Raw genomic sequence first — 25,852 nt, forward strand, 5'->3', positions numbered from 1 at the left:
TGTTCAATTCTGACACGTCGTCTAGAATCGCCTGAACTTTTTGTTTCTACTTCTCAATTTGTTCTCCCGGTCTCGTTGACTCTTTGCCCCGGTCAGCCCCCGCATTTCCCCTTCCAAATGTTGCATTTGGGTCCTTTGACGCGGGTGAGTTTTGGGTGGGAGGTCAAGACACCCACTCAGGTTCGGGCCTTGGTCAACGCCCAATGCCAACCACTCATCCTCAAGGAGGCGGTGTTTTGCGTGAAGTACGCGTCACCTGGGCTTATGGGAAAAACCCAGGGTAACTGGGTGCCTGGGCTCGCGCGGGTTTATGATACGTCAATTGCTATTGAGATGCACAAAGAAACTCCAAATTCTCCGCTTTTATGAGAGATTTCGAGCCCTCCTGACAATAAGGAATATTTAACCTCAAAAATAGCAGAGTCGCGTCCGTATCGATTGATTTGAATGATACGAAATTCGTTAAGAAATTCTTAAAGCTGCTGACTTTTCTCTGGGAATTTTTGTGTAACTTGCAATGCACAGCGATTCCAAACTTTTGGCCGGTAGTGTATGTATTTGCAAAGTTGACTCGTTGCTTAGGCGTGCGAAGCACACTTTTCTCGCAATCTGCAACGTGCCCCGCTCGACCACATCAGGCATCCGGTACACGTACGACTTTTGCATGAGGTATGCAGCGTACGTCGTGTTGTACATACATTCGAGGGATTAAAAGGTTAGGTGGAAAGAGGGAAAGGCGATTAAGACGGGGGAATTTAATAGTCAGGCGTTATTAACTTGTTAACAAAGCTACGTCCCCTTTCTTTGGCTTTGTTTGGGTAACGGGAATGGTAAAACGGAATATCGAACGAGTTCTGCGGAGCTTGAGTGGGTTTACTTCTTTGCGTGTCTGTTAAACCGGAGGGGATGCTGGAGAAAGTGTGCTTCGCGTGAGAGGGAGTGTGAATGGTTTGTTGGAGAATGTGAAATAATTTTTTGGAGATGTTGATTAATTGAGAAAAATGTGAGCCGCATAAGCTGATACGAGCAACCTAAGATTATTGAAATTATTATCGAAGTAAATTTAAATTTCTTATAAAATTATAAAATTTATAAGTAATCAAAGTTATTTTTTGAACTATGACGCTGCTTTCCAAAAAGTCTGAAAGAAATCTGTGGTCATTTGATAACTTCGATAAAAGATTGGCATTTCAAATGTTGTTTAATTTTTGAAAAAGAGGTTTTCCATTGAAAAAATCTGAAAAAATTCTCAGATATGTAACACTCCGGCTATAGTATCTCAGATTTTTTTCGTAACTTTTTGTCGGATAGAACGAATGAAATCAAGTCTGAAATGAAAATGACGTTTAGGTCGATAACTGCCCTAATAATAGGGGTAGAGGGTTGAAATTTTCAGGAAATGGTCTTCCCAGGAAGCTCTTTCAAATAACGTATAATACGTTTCATTTGGTTCATGGGCACTTTTACCTTCGGCTAGACCCTTTGTTTTAAATTTGTTAGAAACGTTTCGGAAAGAATGATTTCTCTGTTATTAGTATTCCTAATAAATTACGAATAAAGCCATAAATTTCTTTTGTCTCTATGTCAACCATGCATAGTGAAAGTGTAGAATTTTTTAAAACATTTTTCCTCAGAATTTTTCCAATTTTTCAATTTCAAAAGTACAACGTCAAGCCTGTTTCCAACCCTTTCGCTTGTTCCCTTTAAATACTTCCCAGCCCGAAACAGAAATTTCCGATGTAAATAGTCGCGCTTTGGACACGCTCCTCCACCTTGAACCAAAGAAATATCAAATCCTCTCCGCGGCGTTTCTGACATTTTCTTTCTAACAGCGTCCAACATACAAGGTGAACTTTTATTTCGTGCCACAACTACATACCTAACTGCTTCTTTTGCAATTCAACCCCAGCATACAGAGCAAAGTTCCCCGGGTTTCCTCCGTTTTTCTGACCTTGACTTCTTCCATTGCGCGAATGTAGCTTTTTATAGTGGTGTACGCGACTCCGGATGTTCGCCATTAAATGGCTCCCACACTTACCGCTTCGCTACGTGAAAGACACTAGCTATGTGGCATCTCGCACACCCAGCTAATATACGACCGAGACTTTTGTACTTACTTTCGAGCACACGGCAAACAAGCGCGAATGCTAGAAACTGCGCTCGTGTATGATGAAAGGAAGAGGACAGGTGTAGAAGGGAGGAGCACTTAGTATTTCAGTAAAATTAATTTCAGGTTTAATCGAAGAGGACGGTATAGCTTTTGAGGAGAGACACTTAGTATTCGAGGAAAATTAATTTCAGATTGAAGTTTGCGATCGAACAGGAGTTCATACTTTTCGAATACCCAATTTCTGTTCACTTTATCGCCTGGTACCGTAATTCATTGTTAATTTACGAGTATTTTTTCTGTATGAAGAACAAAACTGTGGTTCCATATTTTTATTGGAAAAGATTGTCAAATTATTTGGTAGTAATTTGGATATAATGATTAAATATGAAGTGAGACAATTTTATTGTTATTTTATTTTAGTGTTTTTTTTCTGTATAAAGGAAAAAATTCTGGCTCCGTATATTTATGAGAAAAGATTGTCGAATTATTTCATAGAAATTGGGGCAAAGTGATTAAATGTAAGACGAGATAATGGAATACGATGTAATTAAGGATGAAAAAAGAAATTCTTAGCAGATATTTGTTTATGAATTTTTTTATAATTGAAGTGTATAATTCGTAAGCAATCTGAAGGAATGTAACTATACTTTGTAAGCAGTGTATGCTATTAAAATTAATTGCACTAGCCTTCTCATTTGAAGATAATCAATACTTCAAGTCTGCAAGGACCTCCTCTTCGAGTGACATCAAGTGCTCAGGGAAATCTGTTGTGTGCTCGTGACATTATGACAAAAATATCTTTACTTAACGAGGAAAACGAGAAAGAAGAAAGAATATGAACTGGTCGAATGCAAATACTCGTTTTAATCTTGAATATTAAAAAAATTAATCTTAAATTACTTTCCGACATAATTTGCATACAAATTGAGATATTTATTCTATCGGTTGGTCAATTTTTCTATACCTTCGCCGAAAAAATCATCGTCAAACTTTCCCAAAATAATATTCAATCTATCTCTGAAATCTAAACTCCGTCCTATCTAAATTTAACAAAAAATTGAAATTTTCAAAAAAAATCGTTCTCTAAAAACCCCCAATTTTCGCAAAAAAATGAAAAAAAAAAATAGAACTCACTCAACCTTTATTTGTTACATTTTCTGTAGAAAATTACTCAGAAATGTCCATCGTATCATTTCAGCATTTAATTATCACATGAATATTTACATTCAATAATCGATACATTTCAACTTTAATGAACAATCGTCCCACAGATTGTTATTTCGAGGTAAAACAAACATCGCTTCGCAAAACCCGTTCAACTTTCATATACCACTTTATAGCAATAATTAATATTCATAGAATTCGCGATACCTTGAAATTTCCCAACGTTCCCGAAATGAAAGATCTGGTTTGCACGAAAATCTTAATTCTCCCACGTACACGAATAATTAGAGTAGATCGCCATCAGCCCGAGTGCAAATCCAACGATTAGATTCTACCGGCCACCTAGGTGTTGACGTGTCATTATGTTGCACGCTGATTACGTCAGTCAGGCGTCCCTAAAGCAGATAATCATCATTTATCAAGATAAGTAGCTGCGTGGTCTGTCGTGCAGCAGTGAACACAGCCGCAAGCATCTTGCACCCCTTTCCTTATTGCCCTGCAATTACGTAATTGTCGAGGATATTGCCGATGGAATGGAAAGCGCGACACCGTGAAATCTATCCAAATAATTATCCCCAATTATCAGAGGAATGTTTCGTTCGTTAATTCAGTCGATCTGTTTTCTCGACGAACGTCTTAAAACCTTCCTTCGTTTCGCTGGTACGAAGGAAAAATTGGAAGGTTCGAGGAGTAATGTGCCTTGAAACATTCACAGACGGTAGAGTTGAAATTGCCGATAGAAATGGAATTCACGTTTCAATAGAATTGAAACATTCACAGGTTATTATTGTAGGAACCAACGACGGAAAAAAGTATCGAGGGACCCAACGGGAATCGAACCCGGGACCTACGGCTTAGCAAGTCGAGGCTTTGCGCGCTACGCTAACCAGTCCCTCTGCAGGGTGTCCCGTAACTCCTCGAACACCCGGAAATGGGGGGTTTCTGGGGTGACTCTGAACAACTTTTTCCTTTACCAAAATGTTGGTTGAAGCTTCGTTTTTGAATTATTAACGAAAAACACTGGCCAATCAGAGCGCGCGTAGAGCTCGCGCTCAGGGACGGAGAACAGAGGCTCACTGCGCGCGATTCCGACTAATTGCAATTTTTTCAAAAATTTATACAAACGTAGGAATGACGGCAAAAACCCATTTCTCTAAGCCTTATAAAAATAGCGGTGCAAAGTCAAATTTTTTTGAGAGCGATCGATAACCGTGAAGTCACGCGTACGCATTTGTTCGATCGCGCGCGGATGAACCTCTGTTCTCCGTCCCTGAGCGCGGGCTCTACGCGCGCTCTGATTGGCCAGTGTTTTTCGTTAATAATTCAAAAATGAAGCTTCAAGCAACATTTTGGTAAAGGAAAAAGTTGTTCAGAGTCACCCCAACAACCCCCCATTTCCGGGTTTTCGAGGAGTTACGGGACACCCTGTATATTCTCCCGTGTCGGTTTCCTATTTTTTTGTGTATGGAAGCCCCGACACTACACTATTAAGGGTGGAAAATATTTTCACGTTGGACGCATGAATATTTTTATTTTTGTGTTATTATCTGGTTGGTGTGTACGAAGATTAGAGGAAAACGTTTTGTTTGCTTTTTGAATACATTGTTTAATTAAAATAATATCCATTAGCTTGTGTGCATGCTTTGCAACGAGGAACTAATTTAATTATCTCTTTGCAATAGAAGTCTGCGTCCTTGATGGAACGAATTTTTTGCTCCCTTTCATTTGCAAAATCTGATCTTTTAAAGAATTACCTGGGTAAATGGAAATTAGTTTGAAAAAGACTGGAGAAATAGAATTTCATTAACTAGATGGATCTTTGAAACCTAAATGATATCTGTGAGAAGGAAGAATTTTTATTTGTTCACTGGCAACGAAAATAATAGAGAAATCGTGTTACACGATTCACTCTGTATATCCGATTGAATAGAATTACGATTAAAATTCACCCACGGAATATTCATAAATAACATTTGCATCTGCACGTGCGATAGGTAAACTGTTTTTTAAATTTCAACTATGCAGCGCGATAAAAAAAATTCTAGCTGACAGTCGTTTAGAGAAATCGTAATCTTTCAGCCTGTGAGCCAACGCTTTTTAATATAAAACATTTATCAAATACACGAATAATTTGTATATACATAAATGTACTTTAAATTTGCAACAGATGAAATAATTTCCACAGGCACGATGTTCATTTACACTTCGCGGAAAGTTCGTCCTTTGACGTATTTAAAAGTTGAGTCCGAATGTCGCTTAAAACTATGAAAACGTCGCAAATAAGAGAAATTAGTTTCCGTCCGACCATTTATCACTCGTTTCTGTTTCAGGGCTGTTCGAAACGGACGGCGTGTTAATTCCTGGTACGATGTGCGACCTCGAGTTTGTCAGTTCGCAGTCAAAACGGCTATACGGACGTTTCTACTCGCCACAGTACCCGTCCTCCTACCCAAAGAACATCCGGTGCTCGTACCTCTTCCGGGCAAGGTAACTAGACTGACCTACTATCAAGCTGGCAAACTGATCCCGACATAATCCATATATAATGCATTTCGAGGGCAATCTCAAGTTGTGCCATATATATCCAACGCTTCTCACGCATTTACCAGCTCGAATCCGTAATCTGGCGCGCCAGTTAATTAACACCTGATCCACGTGTCCTTCGTCTTCTGGCGTTCGATTGACACTTCGTTGATCGATTGATCGGCAATTGTTATTGATAAGTGGACACGTTTTGTAACTGTTACCCGGGTAATGCCTGGGAGCAATTTCGCGGAGAAGGAACTGTTGGGAAAATTGATGGCTCGGTATATATGTACGTGTACTACTTGCGAGGGGATATCTCCCAGTAGTAATCACCGATTTTGATGAAACTTCGGGATATTGTAGTTCTTGAGAAAGTATTTGATAGATATTTTTTTGTGGTGGTAATTGTTCACTGTGGAGAGGTGGAAATGGCAGTTGAAGTTGGAAAGTTTAGTTTAACATTTTGAAAATTATTTCAGTTGGAGAAATAGTGAAAATTGACAATTTTGTATTTTTCAATGGTTTTGGAAAGGTAACGAGAGGAAAATAAATATTCGTTGAAAGCGATGAAACTTTGGGATATTGTAGTTCTGGAGAGAATATTAGACACGTATTTTTTTTGAATTGGCAATTATTCACTGCGAAAGGGTGAAAATCGCCCTCAAAGTTTAGTGTATTCAGTGTAATATTTCGAAAATTATTAGAGATAAAGAAATAGTGAAAATTGGCGAATTTTGTATTTTTCAACGATAAATTTGGAAAGCTAATGAAAGAAAAATAACGAAACTTTGGGATATGGTAGTTCTCGAGAAAATATTCCACACGTATGTTTTTCTGTCGACAATCGTTCACAGTGAAAGGATGAAAATGTTTAGTATAATATTTCAAAAATTATTAGAAATAGAGAAATAGTGAAGATTGACGAATTTCAAAAAATGAAAAATGAAAAATACTAATTACTTTTGACCAAATATCTTTATTATCTTTATCTTCAAGGGCGGTTTTCAATTTGATATATTTTTCGAGTCCCACCATACACACCAAAGTTCCGAATACCATAGACGAAGGAACGATACACTCTAAACTCGACTTTTTATCGAATAAAGCGTTCGACTCGCTCATTTTCGGAAAATTCCTCTCGTCGTCGAGTCCCTTAACTCTTAACTAATAACTTCTCTTGCGCGTAATTTCGAACGGCTGGTCCTTCTAGTCACCAGCAATTTTCCGGTTCTCTGACCGGAGCAACTTTCCTCGTTTCTCATCTCCGTCCTTCATTGCGTCGACTGTTCAAAGTTTATTCCTATTGTGTCGAGCATTTTCGATGTAACCGCATAAAGGGCTAGTCAGGATGTAAAAGAGAAGAGTTGTCGACACGGAAGTATAGAAAACGCTGCTATTCTTCGGTTTCGAGCCAGGAAATAATGCAGCGACTACTTTCAGGGAAAAATAGACAGGTCTAACTAAAGATATTCCTCGAACTTGTAAACTGACTTGTGGAATTTGTAACAATTGCGATAGATTTTAGGGACTTTACGATGGATGTGATTTAACGAACAGCGGTAATTTATATCTAATTTATCTAATGTTGCTTAATAAATTAGAAACACCATGAGAGTGTGGTTTGTGCTTGCCAGAACATGCAGTGAGAATTAGTTGGTGGAAATTCGAGTCATTTTTCACGTCTGTTTTTATCTACAATTACGAAGTTTCCTGACAGCGATTGGAATAAGGAAAAGTATTTTAAATTCGCTAATATTAGTTGACGTTATAATACGTTCTTTATCGTAGAGATCTCTGTTGAATTATTCTGACAGTACTGAGGAAACTGTGGCGGAAATAAATCACACAGAAATGAAATACCTAATGGAAGAAAATGTGTGAAAATTGAAACTGAGAGAGATTTAAAGTTAAAGGAGATGTATAGTTGAGAATCAGAATAAGGTCTCCTATTTTTTAACGTAACCAGAAAAATATGTTATGATATTTGCAATTAAAACAGCAAAATCAGCAGCGTGATTTAACGTGGAATTTTGTCGTCATTCCGTTTTATTAATAATTACAGCGAAACTGTAGGTGAAATTTTTACTAGCCACATTGCGCTTTGGTAATGAATTTTGAAAGTTTAACGACACATGGTTGGTTAATTATTATCGAAGGAAGAAGATTCTGCTTCCGTCGGGATAATATTGAAAACCTATTAACATCGAGATATTTCCATATTGACAATTGTAATTTTTCTCGAATAATAAGCTTATGAAGTTATTAAAATAAGTTTGGAAAATACTGCTAATTCATTTTTACTTTTTGTCACTCATTGTTGAATAATAGAAAGTGTATTATTTTTGGAAGCAGGAAAAGGGTTGTTTCACAAACAATATTTCTATTCTTCCTGGAGACAGAAAGTAATTAGATTCTTCCCTCTCGTGAACCCATCTCTACAATTCAGTTATGTTCTTTCGATCTTGTTAGAAAAGGTGTCCAAAAGTAATTATTTATTTTTCGGGCAAAGTTCTCCTAATCGAACGTTACATCTTGGGAGAGAATTTCGTGTATCTTTTGTAAAGCATATCTATATAATTTGTTTAAGTGAAAAAACATTAAATATAATTGATCTTCAATTTTGAGATTCGTCGAGTTTCCTGCTACCATACATCGTTTTCACAAAACAATCCAGTATACCCGATAAATATTTGTTCATTTTTTCATTTACAGCTCCAATATTTATTTTCGCAATTTTGTCAAGCCACGTGACAGTATTCAATGTAAACCAATATTTCAAACTTCACCATACGTGTACCAAGTACGAAAACAAGAGAAGTTCGACCAAATCTGTCACAAATGTTCCGAAAAGAAATTCGATTATTCCACTTTCGGTGGTCATAAACAACTTTTATCGTCCCAAACTCCTCCAATTTTTTCTTTCTTCTCTCCCCCGCATAACTCATCCGCAATTCCCACGTTTTTAATTTAGCCCGTAGGAATCGCGAGCGCGTGCAAGTGCCTTCGTCTAAAATCACGGTCGATTCGCTAATTCCAGGATGTCATTCATACATAGTGAATTTAATCGCGGCGGCGGACCGTCATGCAGATATGATTTCCGTAGTATTGCGGCTTCTGCTTAATTGCAGTAATTGTATCAAAGTAGCGTTTCCAGTGCAGTATGCCTAACAGTTACGTCAGAATTACAACACATCACGCATAACCATAAACCTGACGGATGTGCATGTACACGCGTGCACAATCCGTTCGGCGTGTATTCATGACTGTCATTACATTAACGCCACAAATTGCGTTCCGATACTCGCCAGCTCGTTTAACGACGAGGCTGTTGTCGTTGCGGAAAGTAGGCATGTCCCTGGCAATGCTGTTTCGGCTCAACCACCAATGTTGGCAATATAGTTTATGCGCGTCGTGCTCTGGTGAAGTGTCAGGTCGTTTCATAAGTTTCTGTCCAATTTTGTCATCTAGATCATTTACATTTAATAAAAAGAGAACCTAAGTGTCTTTTAATTCCACGAATTCTTCCTATTTTCTTTTTTTTTTTGAGGGGGGAGGATTATTATGTTACTGTAGAATTTTCTTGGATTTTCGTTGAAGTATTTTTCGCTTTCGACACGAATTTTTTGGACGACTTAATATATTTTTGAGCCTGAGAGACAGACTGACCTAAGCTCTGTATTGTAATTATATAGAAGAAGAAGTTATCGGTGATCAGACATAAGACAATATTATGTAATACTGCAAGTAGAATTAAATCTTTTTTTATTTAGTGTGTAATATCAATATCTCTTTGTGGCTCTAAAAAAAGTAAAGAAAGGAGCATCAAGATAGTATAACTGAAGATATGACTCAATTTTGAAGGTATGGAGTTGAGTTCGTCTGACTCTAAGAATTAAATACTGAAAATAGTCTGTGTTAAAGAAATTATCATTAATTTTGTGTAAAATGTTTTCCCTCTTAAATGCATAATTCGGGAATTCACAAATACATCTAATAACGTCAACAATTCATTACGAAATGATAATATTTGAAATTGTCATTTTCTTAATGAACTTTCGCGCGTGTCGAATTTAAAATCGATTTTTACACCCCTTCTACTATTTTCCCTTTGTGACAAAATAATAGTAATATCAAACGTAATTTAAGGACATTCATTTAAAGGAATATTTATCTAATTTCAGGTTAAAGGAAAGGATACGTCTATTTTTCGAGGAGATTGCTCTACAAAATGGGGACTTAAGGTGAGTTTTCACACACTACCAATTGTCTTTCCATTTCAAATATCAAATATTACACTTTGATATTACTTTCGGTTATTTTACGTTCAAGCAGAATAACAAAACGTGCGTGACGAATAATTCGGCAATTCTGTACACATTTATACAAAATGAAACGTGCAGAAATACATTTACGCGAAATATATTGCAGCTCACTTTTATTCGAACTTATTAAATTTGCTTAAATTCTCCTCTTATAACGTGATTACGTGAAAATCTGTCAGTTATTAAATCCCACGGAAAAATTCGTTTACTCGTTGCTAATACGATTAAGTAAAAAAGCATCAAATAAAATGATTTAGTTATTTCATATTTTTGTATCGAACCGAATATGTCAGTTCACATGAACGTACGAGAAATGAATGTTTGATAAATGTTTCCTGTATACGAACAAATACGCGGGGTTTACCGGCAGGCAAAAGCGTAAAGAAGGAACTAAAGACACGAGGTAAAGGAAATACGTAGTTCACGATGGTAAGAGTGGTTCTATATTTTAAGCGTGTGTCAACAACAGAAATAGAGGGGATCTTCGTTGTACAGAGAGTCGTCTGGGTAAACTTGTTTATACAGATATTTTCAAATGTAAATCGACATTTTCCACGGGAAATGACAAAGATTTTATCCGTCTTTCCTTCCAAGTAACAAGTAAATAATTCATGGATACGTTCTTTGCGATGCTATTAGATGATTTAACGCAACAAACTAAATTAACAGCATTATCATTCGGGAAAAATTGATTTTTCCAACAAGAATCCTTTTTCTTATTTCGAAGAATTTGCGTTGCAAAATAGAATGTGACGTTGTAACAACCATCAACGAAGACGGCGACAAAAATTTCCATTCCGCGAGAGGAAGTGAGAGGGACGACTCTCTATCCTCGTCGTCAATCAAATAATCGCGAAGCGATAGAAGCTTCTAGGAGAAACTAGCTTGCGATGCGCGGGAGACTCGCGGTTTTACGCGGGAGATTCGCAGTTTTACGCGGGAGTCTCGCGGTTTCGCGCGGGAAACCACTTAGCGACGCGTCTTAGCGAAGCCGCGCTTCATTAGCAACGCTCAAGTATAAATACCAGGGCCGCGGCCGCGGCCAGGCATTCTTGCTGTGCTCTGCTGGGAGAGAGGTCGCCCTTCAGAGTGGGAGAGTACGGAGCCCAGCTTTCGGACGCCCTTGCAGCACAGGAGAGTACGGGGACTGACACCTGGGTCACTCTCTGGAGGAGAGAACGGCTGGACTATCCACCGGTCGCCTGAGGAGGAGAGTACAGGGAGGTTACCCGGACGCCTGAGGAAGCTCGGAGAGGATTGCTTAGTACCAGCACCAGAAGGTGGTACGGAGAGAACGGCTGGACTATCCGCCGGTCGCCTTTGAGAGAGGAGAGTACAGGGAGGTCACCCGGACGCCTGAGGAAGCTCGGGAGAGGATTGCTTAGTACTTCTGGTGGTACGGAGAGAACAGCTGGACTATCCGCCGGTCGCCTACCAGGAGAAGTGCGGGTGGACTCTCCGATCATACGCGTATCACTTGAATACTGTGATAGGAGAGTACGAGAGCTATACCTGGGTCGCTCCTGGAATGGAAAGAACAGCTGGACTATCCGCCGGACGCCTTCCAGAGAGTAGAGTACAGGAGGCTCACCGGACGCTTCCCACAGTAAGTGTTATAAATCGTTTTATCCGTTTCGTTAATACTGTAACGGGAGAGTACGGCTGCTTAAAGCCGGACGCCCGAAGGCAAAAGCAACAGCTCGAACACCGCACTGATTTGTTCGAAATTATTTTGTACCAAACATGTAACATGTATCGACGAAAGATAAATTAACTTTTGTGTGTTTTTTTCCCAGATACCAAAGAATATCCTTGCATTCCATAAAATCCTACTACAACGTGAATATTCGTACTTTCTAACGCAAATTTTGCAAAAAAATGCACGAGAAAAGGAACGCGTATTAATTACTCACGAATCTTAACTTCAAACTTTCTACCTACACATTACGTCCTCCGTGTAAACACACCTGTACGCAATAATTCCAGAGAAAAAAAAAATACACCTGTTCTGCATCCCCGAAAAAAGAAAAACTCGTATATTCGGTAAAAAAAAAAAAAAATACCGCTGAACATCAAACGCGGCGTATCTTTCTCGTTTCCCGACGTTTGATTTATTCCGCTGAATTATCTACAAACACGCAGTTTGTTGCGCTGGCAACACGGACGAACGATGTTGCGAATAAATGCATTCGTAATAATTCGCCAGACGAAATATAAGCCGGTGTTTCTCTGTCATCTGGTACGACTACAAGCCGATAAAGTTGAAAATCATATTACCGGTCAACCGGCAACGAAGCCCGTTACGCGTTCTCCCGGGTCGGAGGTTACACTTTGAAAATTCACCGGCGCGTAAATGATTTAGAAATTTTTCTACCGGAGCTTCCGATAAATTTACAAGAGTACCCCTCTCCGTGTACTACAGAGCTGCGAGTTCGTTTGTACGTGGTGTATTCGAGATAGAAATCGAGTTCGCTAAGTTTTAGGGGATGGAAAGGTGGGGGCGGGAAAGAGGAACAGCGAGGGAAATAGGAAAAGAAAATTGTAATTTAGCGAATAGGATCGAAGTTGCAAGTTGAGCAAGTATTACTCGAGCTGCTTTAACTTGTAGCGATAGAATACTCGGATAAATTATACCAGTATCGTTAATTCGGTGTCTGTGAGAAAATTGTGAATTGTTCGTGAGAGTAACGTAATCGATATTGGTGAAACGTATTTTTTTTTATTGGCAATTATATTATTGGTCATAGAGATATTCGGCTAAAATTATTTATAATTTTTAATTTTTCAAGTTTGTCGATGAAAACTGCAAAATTCGTCCATTTAGGCTATTCTTCTGTCTTTGATCATTTTTGAGATGTTAGAGTAAATTAGACAGTTGTAGAAATTTTCTTCATTCTGAAGGAAATTAAATGAAAATGAAGAAAATTAAGTGTCGTGAAATTTTTCGATTTGACAAACTGGACAGTCGAATTTAGAAATATATGAAAGCTTTGATACGTGTTTCTTTGCGAAATCAGCGAAGTGAGATTTTATTGGGTGGGATGTCAGAAAGGAGACTTTCAGCCATTTTTCAGGAATTACAATAGCAGTGAAAGTAATTTATACGTTCATAACAAATGGGACACCTTGTACATTTCAAGAGTTTTAGCACCATTTTAGCATCAAATTATTACCATTCAACAAGAGATAATTAATTTGGTTCTCGTATTTCACAGAAAGCAGTGGGAAAAGTTTTAAGCATTTTTCAGCCTCGATATAATTGGACTTGTTACTTTCGTTACTCGTTCCGTTTTGCGTTATTAATAAAGACAATTATTATTACCACTGCAAGAATTACCGACCTGAATAATTTTCGCGTAAATATTTAACTGTTAATTGCGAGGTATTTCAATTATTTTTAATATTTCGACTCTTGTCTGCTCCTATGCTGTAAAAACAATCTAATTTATCGAAACAGTGTTAATTGTTAATTCTGATAAACTTTCGTCTTAATCGAAATTCGTCGTAATCAAAATTATGTCACGAATACGTCACGTATTATCAAAAAAAGAAATACGTATTACAAAAAACACTAAGGTTGCCTGTTTCACCATCGCATCCTGTATATTTTCTTCACTTCTCACTTTTGCAGCGAAACTTTCGAAAATCCAAAATTCCCTTTCGAAATCTTTACGAAATTGTTTATTTTAATTTCTTCCGTTAATTCACTTTATTCTAATACAAACGAGACTTGAACGAAGCTATGCTTTACATCACGAATGTCACCATACTGGCGCTAGTATAGTGCAAAGGGTTAATCACTAGATTGCGAATTCATATTTTTTCGAATATACTAAAAAAAGTAGATCCTCCATAATTTCACCTACCAGCTATTAGGGGGAGTTCCCTTTGTGGGTAAATAACACCTGGTCGGAGTTTTGAACATATATGTATTCAATAAGGACAATTGCGCAACGAAGATAGCAATGCATTAATGGGAATATTGATCAGCTGAACAATGCTCTCTTATTGTTTTCATTAACCACGCTGCTCTACTGTGTACTCTCCTATTTCTACTAGCTAGCGGGCAGTGGCCCGCTTCGCCAATCTCAAGCCGTTTCGAGCATCAGCCATAGATCGTACCGACTCCCAGAATGTCCACATATGCACTACCGGCCAAAAGTTTCGAATCACCTTCCACTTTTCATCGATATATCGAGATTTCAAGTTTATCTCAATTCTACTTTTACCAATTTATCTCGTACCAATTGATTCGAACGATAAAAAATTCTCAAAGTCGATGACTTTTTTCTGGAAATTTTTGTGTAAATTGCAATGCTCGGTGATTCCAAACTTTTGGCCGGTAGTGTATTCAAACCAAGCACAGGACATTCGCGCCATCATTCACAACACATTAGTAAAACCAAGTCCGCACCCTTAACGCCGGACGGCACCTAATATCGGACATTAGTTACGTCTGCAATAATTGAAACTCTACCGAGCCGTTATTCCGCGTATCTCCTAGAGGAGACAAAAGGAATAAGAATAAGTTTCCTACGCTTTTCAGTCGCGTGTGCACAGGTAGAGAGATTTATTTAAGAAAAACCTTAAGCGTGCGGTGCTAGGGGAACTCCCCCTATAAAAAGCACTACAATTTTGACATTTCCTATCTTTCCTCGTATCGCCTGCATTCTGTGCAACGTCGTACATTCCTACAAACGCATCAAAGAATCCACCCTCGATTAATCACATTTTCCTTCATTCGTTCGAGCACGAAAGAATCGTTTCCACCCCTGACAATTTAATTACAAGTCGAATGCGTGATGTTCATAAAGGTTTCATACGCAACTCTTTCCGGGAGTGTCTCATAAATTTTAAAACCCCTCCGCCTCCCTCCTCTCCCTCGCCCCCCATATAAAAGCCACGCACACTCTCTCGCGTCAGTCGTACCCCTCTATTACGCTAATTGTGAATTACGACGCCTGTTGGTTATTAACGTTTACGAGTTAACGAGGCGTGATAACGAGCGGCAACAAAAGATCGCGAGCCGACCGGACGAAACTTTTCTATTTAAAAGTTTCCAACCCGGGGAACATTGTATTTGGTCGTAGTTCGATGGTACGTCAAACTGCTCGCCGTCCAAGGGACGAACCGGGTGGAAAGGGGGATGGCTTTAGGTGGATTAAACACGCAATGGAGATTTGCGTGCACGATAAACTTCTCCGGATTAATATTTTTTCTCTCTTTTTTCTTTTTCTTCCTTCCGTTCGATCGTTTGTTTAAACTTTAATAGGATCTAAACAAGGTAAAAGTAAAGCACACACCGTGACACGGGTTCGATGTTCGAACAACGACACGAACATCTGCGTGAAACTACGGAGAGATGTTATATACTGGGTGGTCAATTTTAGTACGTTGATAGAGTGTGCAAAGGAAAATATGTATTTCGCGGGTTATTTGCATTTTTTAATTAGGAATTAAACTGTGCCGTTTCGTGCACCAGGTTTTTCAGGAATTTTGGAAACGATGGAACGTAAGCTGTTTGTATTTTACGAGGGTTGCCTGCGGTTGTAGTTTCAAATTTGCTCACGCTATGTCGATATGGAGTGTATAGATAGGTTAGACGTTTTATAGGTTTTTTAGATATTTCATTTGCATATTTCTTGTATATTTCAAGTGACGTCTTCTATCAACTTTTTTGTGGGGATTTGTCTTCTTGTCGTCGTCTACCAGACACCTGTGTACTTTTTATAATGTTAATACCGACTAAAGCAGAATATCTTTATATTTTTCAAATAATTATTGGTCAATTTTTAATAATCAAAAAGATAGGATTTTAACTCAAACACCAAGTGTAGTATAGTAGTTTACTGAAATTTGTGGGTATATAGAGAGTGTTTAAGGGCAATTCTACGAAAGAAAATGAAACGTGGCAAAATTCTATTCTCTAGTTATCCCCAAAACATAGAATTTTTCTAATGTTGTCTACGGCCTTATATTTTTGACTAAGTATTGGCCAATTTTTAATAATCAAAAAGATAGGATTTTAACTCAAACACCAAGTATAATATGAGCCGTTTCTTTTTAAGTGGTATAAGTCCATTTTTGGAAAAAATGAGTTAATGGTAGTTTTAGTCAGATATAGAAAAAAAAAAAAAAAAAAGTGGACTTATACCACTTTCAAAAATCATACAGTAATTTACTAGAATCTCTGATAATATAGAGAGTGTTTAGGTATAATTCCACAAAACAGAACGAAACGGAAATAGAAAGCTTGCAAAATTCTATCCCACAATTACCCTCAAAACGCAAAATTTCCGTTTCGCAAATAGAAATTCCGCGAGCTGCGCCCTGTTTAAGGTTTCCAAACACTAATTGTCCCGAGATTAGCGCGCGATACTTGAACAATTACGCAAGTTCTGAAGTAGGGTTTCTCGCAGCTGGAAAGGAACGCGGAATGTTTGGTTAATCGAGCGCGAGGGATGGTGGTAAACTGAAATGAACAGCTAAACTAATCAAACAGACTCGTCCAAATGTTTGCCATCCGGTGATAATGGAGACGATGGGCCACGGGGACGTTACCGGTGGCCGACGACGTAGGCGTCATCGTCGGCGTCGTGGAAGTTTGATATAAGGCCACCTAAACCTGACTCTGGCAGCTGGCGAACAATCGCCAGAGGAATAATCCTTGGTGGGATATGTTAGAGCGATAGTCCGGTATTCTTCTCTATTTCCCCGTCCTCTTCGTTTTCACGGACAGAACCGGTCCTCTTGGTCTCGCAAGGCCTCCTCTTTCTCGGTTCGTCTAACTGGATTCGTCGTAGAACAGCGATAATGTGCGCCATATATTCATTCGATGAGATTAGCCAGCTAAAGTTCCTGCGAGAACCCGGCTAACGTAGTCGTAGACCACCGGATAATTTATTTCACCGGAAGTATGACTACCGGACAATTGGGAAATTTCAGGGGGAAAACGCTGTTGAGGTTGTAATAGGGAAGAAATATTTATTCCTTACGAAAACGATCGTGGATAAAACAGAGTAAAAGTTGTTTAATTGAATTATTTTTGAAACTTTGACGAGGTGTTTTCATCCCTAGGACACGAAAACGATTATTTATTATTTTCCCGGGTAAAATAGACCGGAAGTTGTTTCGTTTAATTACTTTTTATATTCTGAGTGCGATTGTGAAGAGTTTGAAGAGAGTTCGAGGGGTGTTTTCATCCCTAGGAGCGTTCCATTGCCGAAATAAGAAGTAATATCGTTATTAGCGTCGATTGAACTACATTTTTGCAAAATTTTCAAATTTTTTAGAATTTTCGAATTACTGAACTTCATTTCTCAGCTACCATTTTCTTCGAGTGACCATTATTTCACTATTTTTGATATATTCTGAACGGTAATTTCCTTTGTCAGCTGTCTTCAGCCTTAGAATACCTTCAGCAACCATTTTCCTCGGGCGACCATTACTTTAATATGCAAAGACTATTCTGAGCAATAAGCAACACTAACTGCTATCATTCTTTCACAAAATACGAGTACGTACAACTGACTCCCATTTAATACAGAGAATTTCACATTTCCAATTTCCCAAGAAAACGAAACTTCCCTCGTACACTCCCGCGACCCAAGAGCAAAACGTGACAGCTGTTTTTCGTCCAGATCTCGAGTCACGTCTTCGTCAATTCGAATGCAAGGATTGTGAAGCTTGGAGGTCAACGGTGAAATGAAATTAAGGTAGCTCAATACTGAATTAGGACGGAGTTGGAGGATTTATCAAGGATTAACTCCTGCACGCTGCAGCTGCAAGTCTCCGGGCACCTCTCGTTTCCCAAGTCGACCTCGCCATCACCATTCTCAGCTCTAAGTCTTCGCGCACACAGAAACTTTATGTGGGTTAAGTAGAATCATGGTCCGTGCCACGCTCAAAGGGTTTAAGGGTCAGATGTATCCAACGGTGCAGGATTAAAAAAAAAGAAAAGAAAGAAACGAGCGTACAAGGAGAATAGAATCCCTCTCCCCTGTAGAAGTACGTTTTCCGTCACTTCGAACGCCTATTGTGGCCAGGTTAATAACGACTAATGGTTAAAGCAACGGGTGAAATTCGTACGTTTTTATTGCTACCCTTAAATTTTCCGGGGAAAAGAATAGCACACCTATATATCCTCGATAAGTACATATATCTTAGCTACGGTTCAGGTGGGTAAGAAAATAAAGACTCCCTTCAGTAACCTCAATTTATATTGCAACAAAGCAGAAGCTTATCTCTGTCTTCGATAATATTGATTTTTCCACTGGCTCGCTGGTAAATCTGACTTTTACTCGATTTAGTGAATATTAAGTCATCCTGAAAGTTCGAAAGCCGAATTTTATCATTTCGATCTATATTTCCAATGAACCTTTAAATTTGAGGGTAAAAAACCTAAGCGCTTTCTTATTCCACAAGTTTTTTCTATTTCTATTTTTGTGGGATCATTACGTCATCCCTATAGCATTTCCTTGGATTTTTATTAAATTATTTTCCGCTTTAGGAACGAAATTATGGGATGACTTAAAATTAAGTCAATGTTAAGTCATATTAAGTAACTTAACATTAAGTTAATATTAAGTCATATTAAGTCACTTAATATTAAGTCAATATTAAGTCAATATTAAGTTAATATTAAGTCAATATTAAGTCATATTAAGTTAGTTAATATTAAGTCATCCTGAAATTTCTCGCGCTTTTAAGCTGTTCATTTTGAAAAAACGATTCAAATGTATTTAAAAAAATTTTATAATCACGGTATTCGTGAACTGATGTAATTATACCGCTTGGAAGCTTACTCGGTTATTCTTATCAGAGAAATATAAGAGAATTAATCGCGAAATTGTATGCACTTGCTTCTGAGACGTTTTAGATGCTTAAGTTACCAGATTTTACTGCCGCTATACTAAAGCAAGTTTAGACGATAACGGAATTCACGATAACCTGCTTGAAGGGAATATGGTAGGAGACCTCAGCATTATCGTATGACAGATTTATGTCTGTAATATCGAAAGCATTAGACGTTTGACGTATTGGCAATCGTAAAGTTTCGAGAGGCGCAAGATCTGTGCTTAATTCACAGGCTGACGATATTGTTAGACGCCGCCGTTTCTCGTCGATACAGTAAACACACTTTTTAGTACAACGTTCATTTACATACGGTGAATAATTTCACCGGCTGATAAACTATGCAAACACGCAAAGGAGAAACCTGCTTGTCGCGACGCAAACGAAGTGAACAGTTTTTTCGTCGTTCTGTCCTGAGTGAATACGTCATTTCGGGGGCAAAAAATTGCCGTTTCTTCCGAGATGATGATGTGTCCTTTAATTAAAATTTGTTTGAAAGACTTACATCTGTAATTATACAGTTGATTTGCAGGCAGTATATCTTATTTGCCAAATTAATTTTATAAAATTGTAGCAATTCGTCCGAATCACTCTGTTTCACTTGTTTTCATAGCAAAGGAGGGAAATCAGCTGAAATTTTAGCGTTAATTTTATTATAATATTATAATTGCATCGTTTTGACAGAAAATCGAAGAAAAGAAAATTTATGTCGTTTTACAGCAACAGAAATTTTAATAAAGGAATGGAATTATTCGGTGAAAGACAGCGATTACTATAATTCAAAACAACACACTATTCACTTCATCAATCTCTTGAAAATAAATTCCTCCTCGAACTATCTCAATCGCTTGCAAGTTGATAATCAATGATCGCGCGGGAAAAGTTAATCAAAAAGTTACGCGGTCTTGTCAGACACTTGGTTCGAGATGAAACAAGCGCACCACCAAGGTGAATGCAAATGACGAACAATTTTCAAGTCGCGTTATACTGTTACATAAGTCTGAACATGAAAACAAGGAAGGAGAGAATGAAAACGAAATATCGCCGGAGGCATAATCAGTTTTCACGCTGTCGATGTTCACGCGGCATCTCTGGTGTCGAAGAATTATGCAAATTTCACACTATTTTGAATGCTGAAAATTCCAGACTTATTGTTTTCTCTATTAACTCTCGAAAGACCATATTTTCTCCAGACAAGTGTCACACACAGGCAACGTTCAGAAAGTCTCTGTTGGTAAAGTTTACAGAGAATCATTCGAGAAAAGACGAAGGTGATGTTTTCGAATTCGCCTGTGAGTTTCCGATCCCGTTAAATCGCCGACGTTTTACGAGCGTTCTGTGCTTCGCTTATATCGGCGGGTACGCTGATTCACGAGCGAGTCAAGCTACTGCTACGAAAACCAGCAATTACTGCAACGCAGAAATTTGTGACTCTCAAATATTAGTTCGCAACAGGGAGCATATTTTTTCCATGTTTCGCAGTCGACCTAATATTCCGCCGTTACGAGTTTTACTTCTTCGGTTTTGCGCTGTAAACATTCTACGACGAAGGGTAATTGATTTCTGGGGCAGTTTCCCTGTTTTCGTCGAATCAATTAACTTCACAACGCTTCTGCTCAAACTACAACACACTACTTTCGTTTTGCACACTTTTAGGAATAACCGAGGGAATCGATTTCGCTATTTTTCCTTTTTCTTGGCAAATGATACATTCTTTTTAGCAATTTTGGACACCGACGTCCAGAATGCATAGCAGAATAGAACACCGTAGAGAAAAGGAGAATCGGCACAGTAGGTTGTGTGAAAACCGCGAAATACTACTAACCCCAAGCGCGACGTTATAGGTGTCTATTCGCGTCTTTTAGCCGTAACTCGTGAACCGTATGAGCTATTGAAAAACCAAGCACACCGTTGCATTCGAGATCAAAAAAGGGCAAGATTTCGTTGGACTCTTTTAGTTGTAGGAATTATTTTTAACGCCGAAATTTTTAATTCTCGGTACTTGCCCCAACCATCGTAGTTCGAAAATTCGACGCCGACGTCCAGAATGCATAGCAGAATAGAACGCCGTAGAGAAAAGGAAAATCGGCGCAGCAGGTTTATATTTCTGTCAGTCGTTGTTTCAGTATTAACCCTTTCGTTGCGACAGATTTTGGTGCAAACACGTTCCTTTTGGCCGTATTTTTTCCAAATTTGTTTCCTTCCGTTAAGGTGAAAGAGTGCAAAGGATAGAATTAAGGGTTAAAGTGATATGGAAGTGCGCCAATAGCAGTGAAAGGGTTAACAATAACTCTACTGGTTCTTCTTTATTTTTCTCATGCTTTATATTCTTTTGCAAATGAAACGAGAAAATTGTAATTATTAATTTGACAATAATCGAGAGTAATTCATATTTCCGAAATATCTAAATGTTTCTGACATAATAAGTAATTGTGAAATGTCGTGTGTAAACAAGACAGTCGGGGACGGAAAAATGATCGACTCAGTAGCTGATTAGGCGATCCGTTGTGAGAAAAGAAAACGAACTCGGGGAACAGAAGCAGGGCTGACCTCGTTAATTAATCTCTTGCTCGATAACGTTTACCGCGAAGGTCGTGGTAAAACTCGCTAAGAGCAAGGAAGACCACTGAGAAATGTCTCGATATATCAGCGTTAAGCCGTGCTGTCAGATACACTCGGATATTATACCGAATGGAACTGATGGATACCAGGAGACTCCTCTCCATCGACCACTCGATACACTCTATTCCTTGGTACGCTTCAGTACTCAAAGAAACTAACGTAAATCGTTATTTGCTCGAATTTTGAATGTGTACCAAGGTAATGGTAGCTTCGAGGTAAAATTCAGTCGAAGGAAAAGATCGATAAATTGGAATAAATTAATATTTCTGTCTTTTTTATCGAGTGACAGCGTTTTTTTTTTTTTTTTTGTGAAATCATTTATTCGTAATTTTATCAATTTTCGTTAGTGATTTTATCATTTAAGAACTTTGTCAAATGCATAAAAAATGGTATAGAAAAATATGAAATGTTCCATTTGAAAAGTGTGTAAAATGAATTCTTTTTCTTCACTTAGAGATAATTTTTACTTTTTTAACTGATTTTCTTGGTTTTATCACTTAAGAACTTTGTCAATTATACAAAGAATGACATAGAAAATGTGAAATGATTGACTTGAAAAGTGTGTAAAATGAGTTTATTTTTTACTTAGAGATAATTTTTACTTTTTTAACTGGTTTTCTTGGTTTTATCACTTAAGAACTTCGTCAACTTGCTAAAGAATGGTGTAAAAAAAAATGAAGTGATTTATTTGCAAAGTGTGTAAATTGTGTTTAACATTTCATCTGAGTGTTTCATAAACTTTTACAACCGATTTTCTGTCTAAATTCATAAAAGACATTGCACAAGTATTTCAACGAAAAATTGCCATTTCTTTGGTTATGTAACTTTTTGTCAAAATGACCATCGATAAATTACACATCCGACATTGCATCCTGTACTCATAAACGACCTTTTGCAACCACATGAATTACTTCACAGCGTTATAGTATCCAATTAATCAAACTAAACATGGCATTATAGAAAAAAGGTTCTTTCTTCCGGCAAGGGAGTAGAAAAGTTATACTCCTGTGTGACAACGCTCGGCCATACGTGGCAAAATTGACAAAGAATACCGTCATAAATACTAGGAAGCTGTATTTCACGCGACTTGTTCAGTAGACTTGACACCAACTGACTACCATTTGTTCAGATTAACGGAGAATTTCTTGAGAGACAAGTAGCTTACCATTTGTAATGTCATATGAAAATTCACTCCAGTGTAACTAATAAGCCGAGTCACTTCTCGTGTCATGACATATAATTCCCCCTAGAGAAATTCATCGTAAATACAACTCAATAAATATGAGAAAGTTTAAAATTGTGGTAAGTGATTGAAATGATTTCGATTGAAGAAGCACGAACCCATAGTATTTTGAAAAAGAAGTTCAAAGAGCACAAGAAATTTGTCGCGCCATGGCTTATAATTCTCCCTTGAAAAATTAATCGTAAATAGTGTAAGTCGGTAAAAAGAAAAAAGTTTAAAATTGTGTCAGGTGATTGAAATTGTTTCGATTAAAAAAGCACAAACGCATAAAATTTCTGGAAAACAGTTCAAGAAGCAGAAGAAACTTGTCACGCGTTGACTTATAATTCTCCCTAGAGAAATTAATCGTAAATAGTGTAAGTCAGTAAAAAGAAAAAAGTTTAAAATTGTGTCAGGTGATTGAAATTGTTTCGATTAAGAAAGCACAAACGCCTGAAATTTTGGAAAAATAATTCGAAAAGCTCGAAACATTCAACAGCACGAATTCTACGCAAGAAAATCTTACGATAGCAAAATCTTATTTCATGGAAAGAAGGGACCAAGGCCCACGTTTCCACCGAAATTAATACACTGGGTCAGTCTTTCCTCCTAGCTGTTTCCACAGTTGACCCAATTTACTCTCGTCTCCACGAAAATACGATTTCCTGTGTGAAAGAAGCGGACCTTGTACTTTCTCGCAAACTTTCACGTCTTTCCAGGTGAACCTCGCTTGATGCACAACCCAGGAAGTCAGCATCTGTGCAGTTTTAATGTGGTCGCTAACGTTAGAGATATCCAGTGACTGGAATGCCTGCATTTCCCTGTACCGAGACTATGCATCGTTGAATATTATCAACGTAAATAAAGCCTCGGAACCTCCGTACCATTTTTCAATATACTAACCGGGCTCCTGATGGAATTTCCCATCGTTACGAATCGTATGAATGTTGAATTTTAGAAACAGGCGAATTGAATTCTTTTTTAATCAGAGAATTTACCTATCCGAGGTGTAACTTCGTTATCTGGATTATTGCCAAAAGTGTAAAATAATATCGAATCATTATTTCGTGATGTTTACTGTTGATTTTCAAATGTAGGGATAATCTTGAGTCGATAACATATTTTTTAGGTGCGTTGAATTGCAATTACTCGATTATTAATATTTTCCGTGGAAATATGAAAATTAATATTTTATTATGCTTTCTTGTACCGTATTAATTATACAGAGTGTCTCGCGAACTCTGTCTATCTCAAATATCTCCATTATTTCCAGCAATTAAGCAATCTTTTTTCACAGATAGAGGCGTGCTAAATTTTATTATTTTTTTAAATAGAAAAATGAGATAGAATAGTGAATTTTGAGTAGAAAGTCGTCTAAAACTCGTCGTCCCTTTTTTTTACAAATTATAATTTTCCCCACATTGAAAGAAGAACGGGAATAATTTGAAAATTTTTATTGTTCTTCTTCCAAATTCTTGGGACGCGTTTAATATAACGCTTGTAAGAAAGCAGGATACAAATACATAGGATATCAAGTATGTAACAATTCATTGGTTATTATATTGCAAGGAATAATAGTAAATTTTTGCTACATAGGAGGAAACAGAGATCTAAAAGATTTGTCTACATTAGTAAGTCATTTTAAAGAGAGATCACTGCTAGAGAGACTTGTTAATGTCCTTGGCTCACTTTCCGGAAACCTTCCTTTTAATGAAGTCTTATTGCAGTACATGTGTAAGTTGGAGAAAAGAGGAGTTGAAAGATAGAAATTCAAGTACTTTCTTAATGAGCTTGTAAAACTTTACTTTGTCTCGTATAACTTATGTATCGAATATAAAAGTTTACTTTTCACGTGATAAACTCTATTAGGATTTTATTAATCGCGAAACTCTCGAATTTTTATTAAATCTACGAATTTGTACAATCACAACCAAATTTTACCATCTCATTTAAAAATGTAGTCCTTATTTTTTGAAGAACTGTATTCGACTAATTAACGTGTTTACTGAAAACATTTAACAAAAAGCTATTTATTCTTTTTCTTTTTGAAATGGCAAATATTTTTCACATTTATCGAATAGTAAAGCAAATATCAATCTCTGTTGGAGATCACCTTGTTGCTGTTCTCTTTACTGAATAAACAAAACTCACAGTAAAATGGTTAACAGGAGTCCATGGTAAATAAAGTTTTACGTTGTTTACTTAAAACAGCAAAAAAAAAAAAAGAAGGAAAATAGAGTCTAAACGCGATAAAATTTATTACGAATAAAATAATTGTTTAATTCTTCCTTTCCTCCGAAAGGAGAAGAGAAACGTGAAAAGTGAAGCAGAAGAGTATCTTCCGACGTTCGTGTCTTTCCCAGCCGAGCAGCTGGAACAGAAGTGAGGAATGAGGGATTTGATCGGAGCTTAAATAACCTCTCTTCCCCACTGTACCGAAACAGTTCTGGTGAGGATCTCCCTGTTTATATCACACCCTCGCTGCGAGGGGTGGCGGCGGAATACAGTGAATGGAGGGACGCAAGGGGAATAAGTTAAATTTTCAGTGCATTTTTATGTACACATAAGCATGGTACCTTTTGATCTTTTATTTTTACGTGCGTCAGATATTTGTAAGTGTGAAGTGTCCACTGAAAGTGTCGAGCGTCAGACCGAGTTCCAAAATAATTTACAAATTGAAATTCAATTACGTTGTTTTGAAATTTACCGAAAATATAGATCTTTAGACTGAATTTCAAAGCAATTTACTAATTAGCTCCGGTAAATTAAAATTCAGTTAAACGACTTTTAAATTTACCGAAAATACAGATCTTTAGACTGAATTTCAAAATAATGTACAAAGTAGGTGGAGTAAATTAAAATTCAACGAAATGACTTAAATTTATCGAAAATACAGATCCTTAGACTGAATTTTAAAATAATTACAAATTAGCTGCGGCAAATTAAAATTCGGTTAAATGACTTTTAAATTGCCGGACAATACAGGTCTATACGCTGAATTTCAAAATAATTTAGAAATTAAGTAGAGTAAAT

The 25,852-nt window shown here is 37.5% G+C and overlaps 1 protein-coding gene across 1 annotated transcript in view; it reads left to right on the forward strand.

Moving 5' to 3' along the window:
• The window catches only part of LOC108571899 (deleted in malignant brain tumors 1 protein-like), a 229,537-nt gene that overhangs the window by 198,688 nt on the left and 4,997 nt on the right, over positions 1 to 25,852 (forward strand). The window contains exons 4-5 of the mRNA XM_017934057.1: positions 5,605 to 5,761; positions 9,982 to 10,041. Coding sequence (XP_017789546.1) covers positions 5,605 to 5,761; positions 9,982 to 10,041 — 217 coding nt within the window. The remainder of the gene's footprint in view (positions 1 to 5,604; positions 5,762 to 9,981; positions 10,042 to 25,852) is intronic.

Source organism: Habropoda laboriosa, unplaced genomic scaffold (assembly GCF_001263275.1).
Source record: "Habropoda laboriosa isolate 0110345459 unplaced genomic scaffold, ASM126327v1 scaffold67, whole genome shotgun sequence".
NCBI classification, from domain to species: domain Eukaryota; kingdom Metazoa; phylum Arthropoda; class Insecta; order Hymenoptera; family Apidae; genus Habropoda; species Habropoda laboriosa.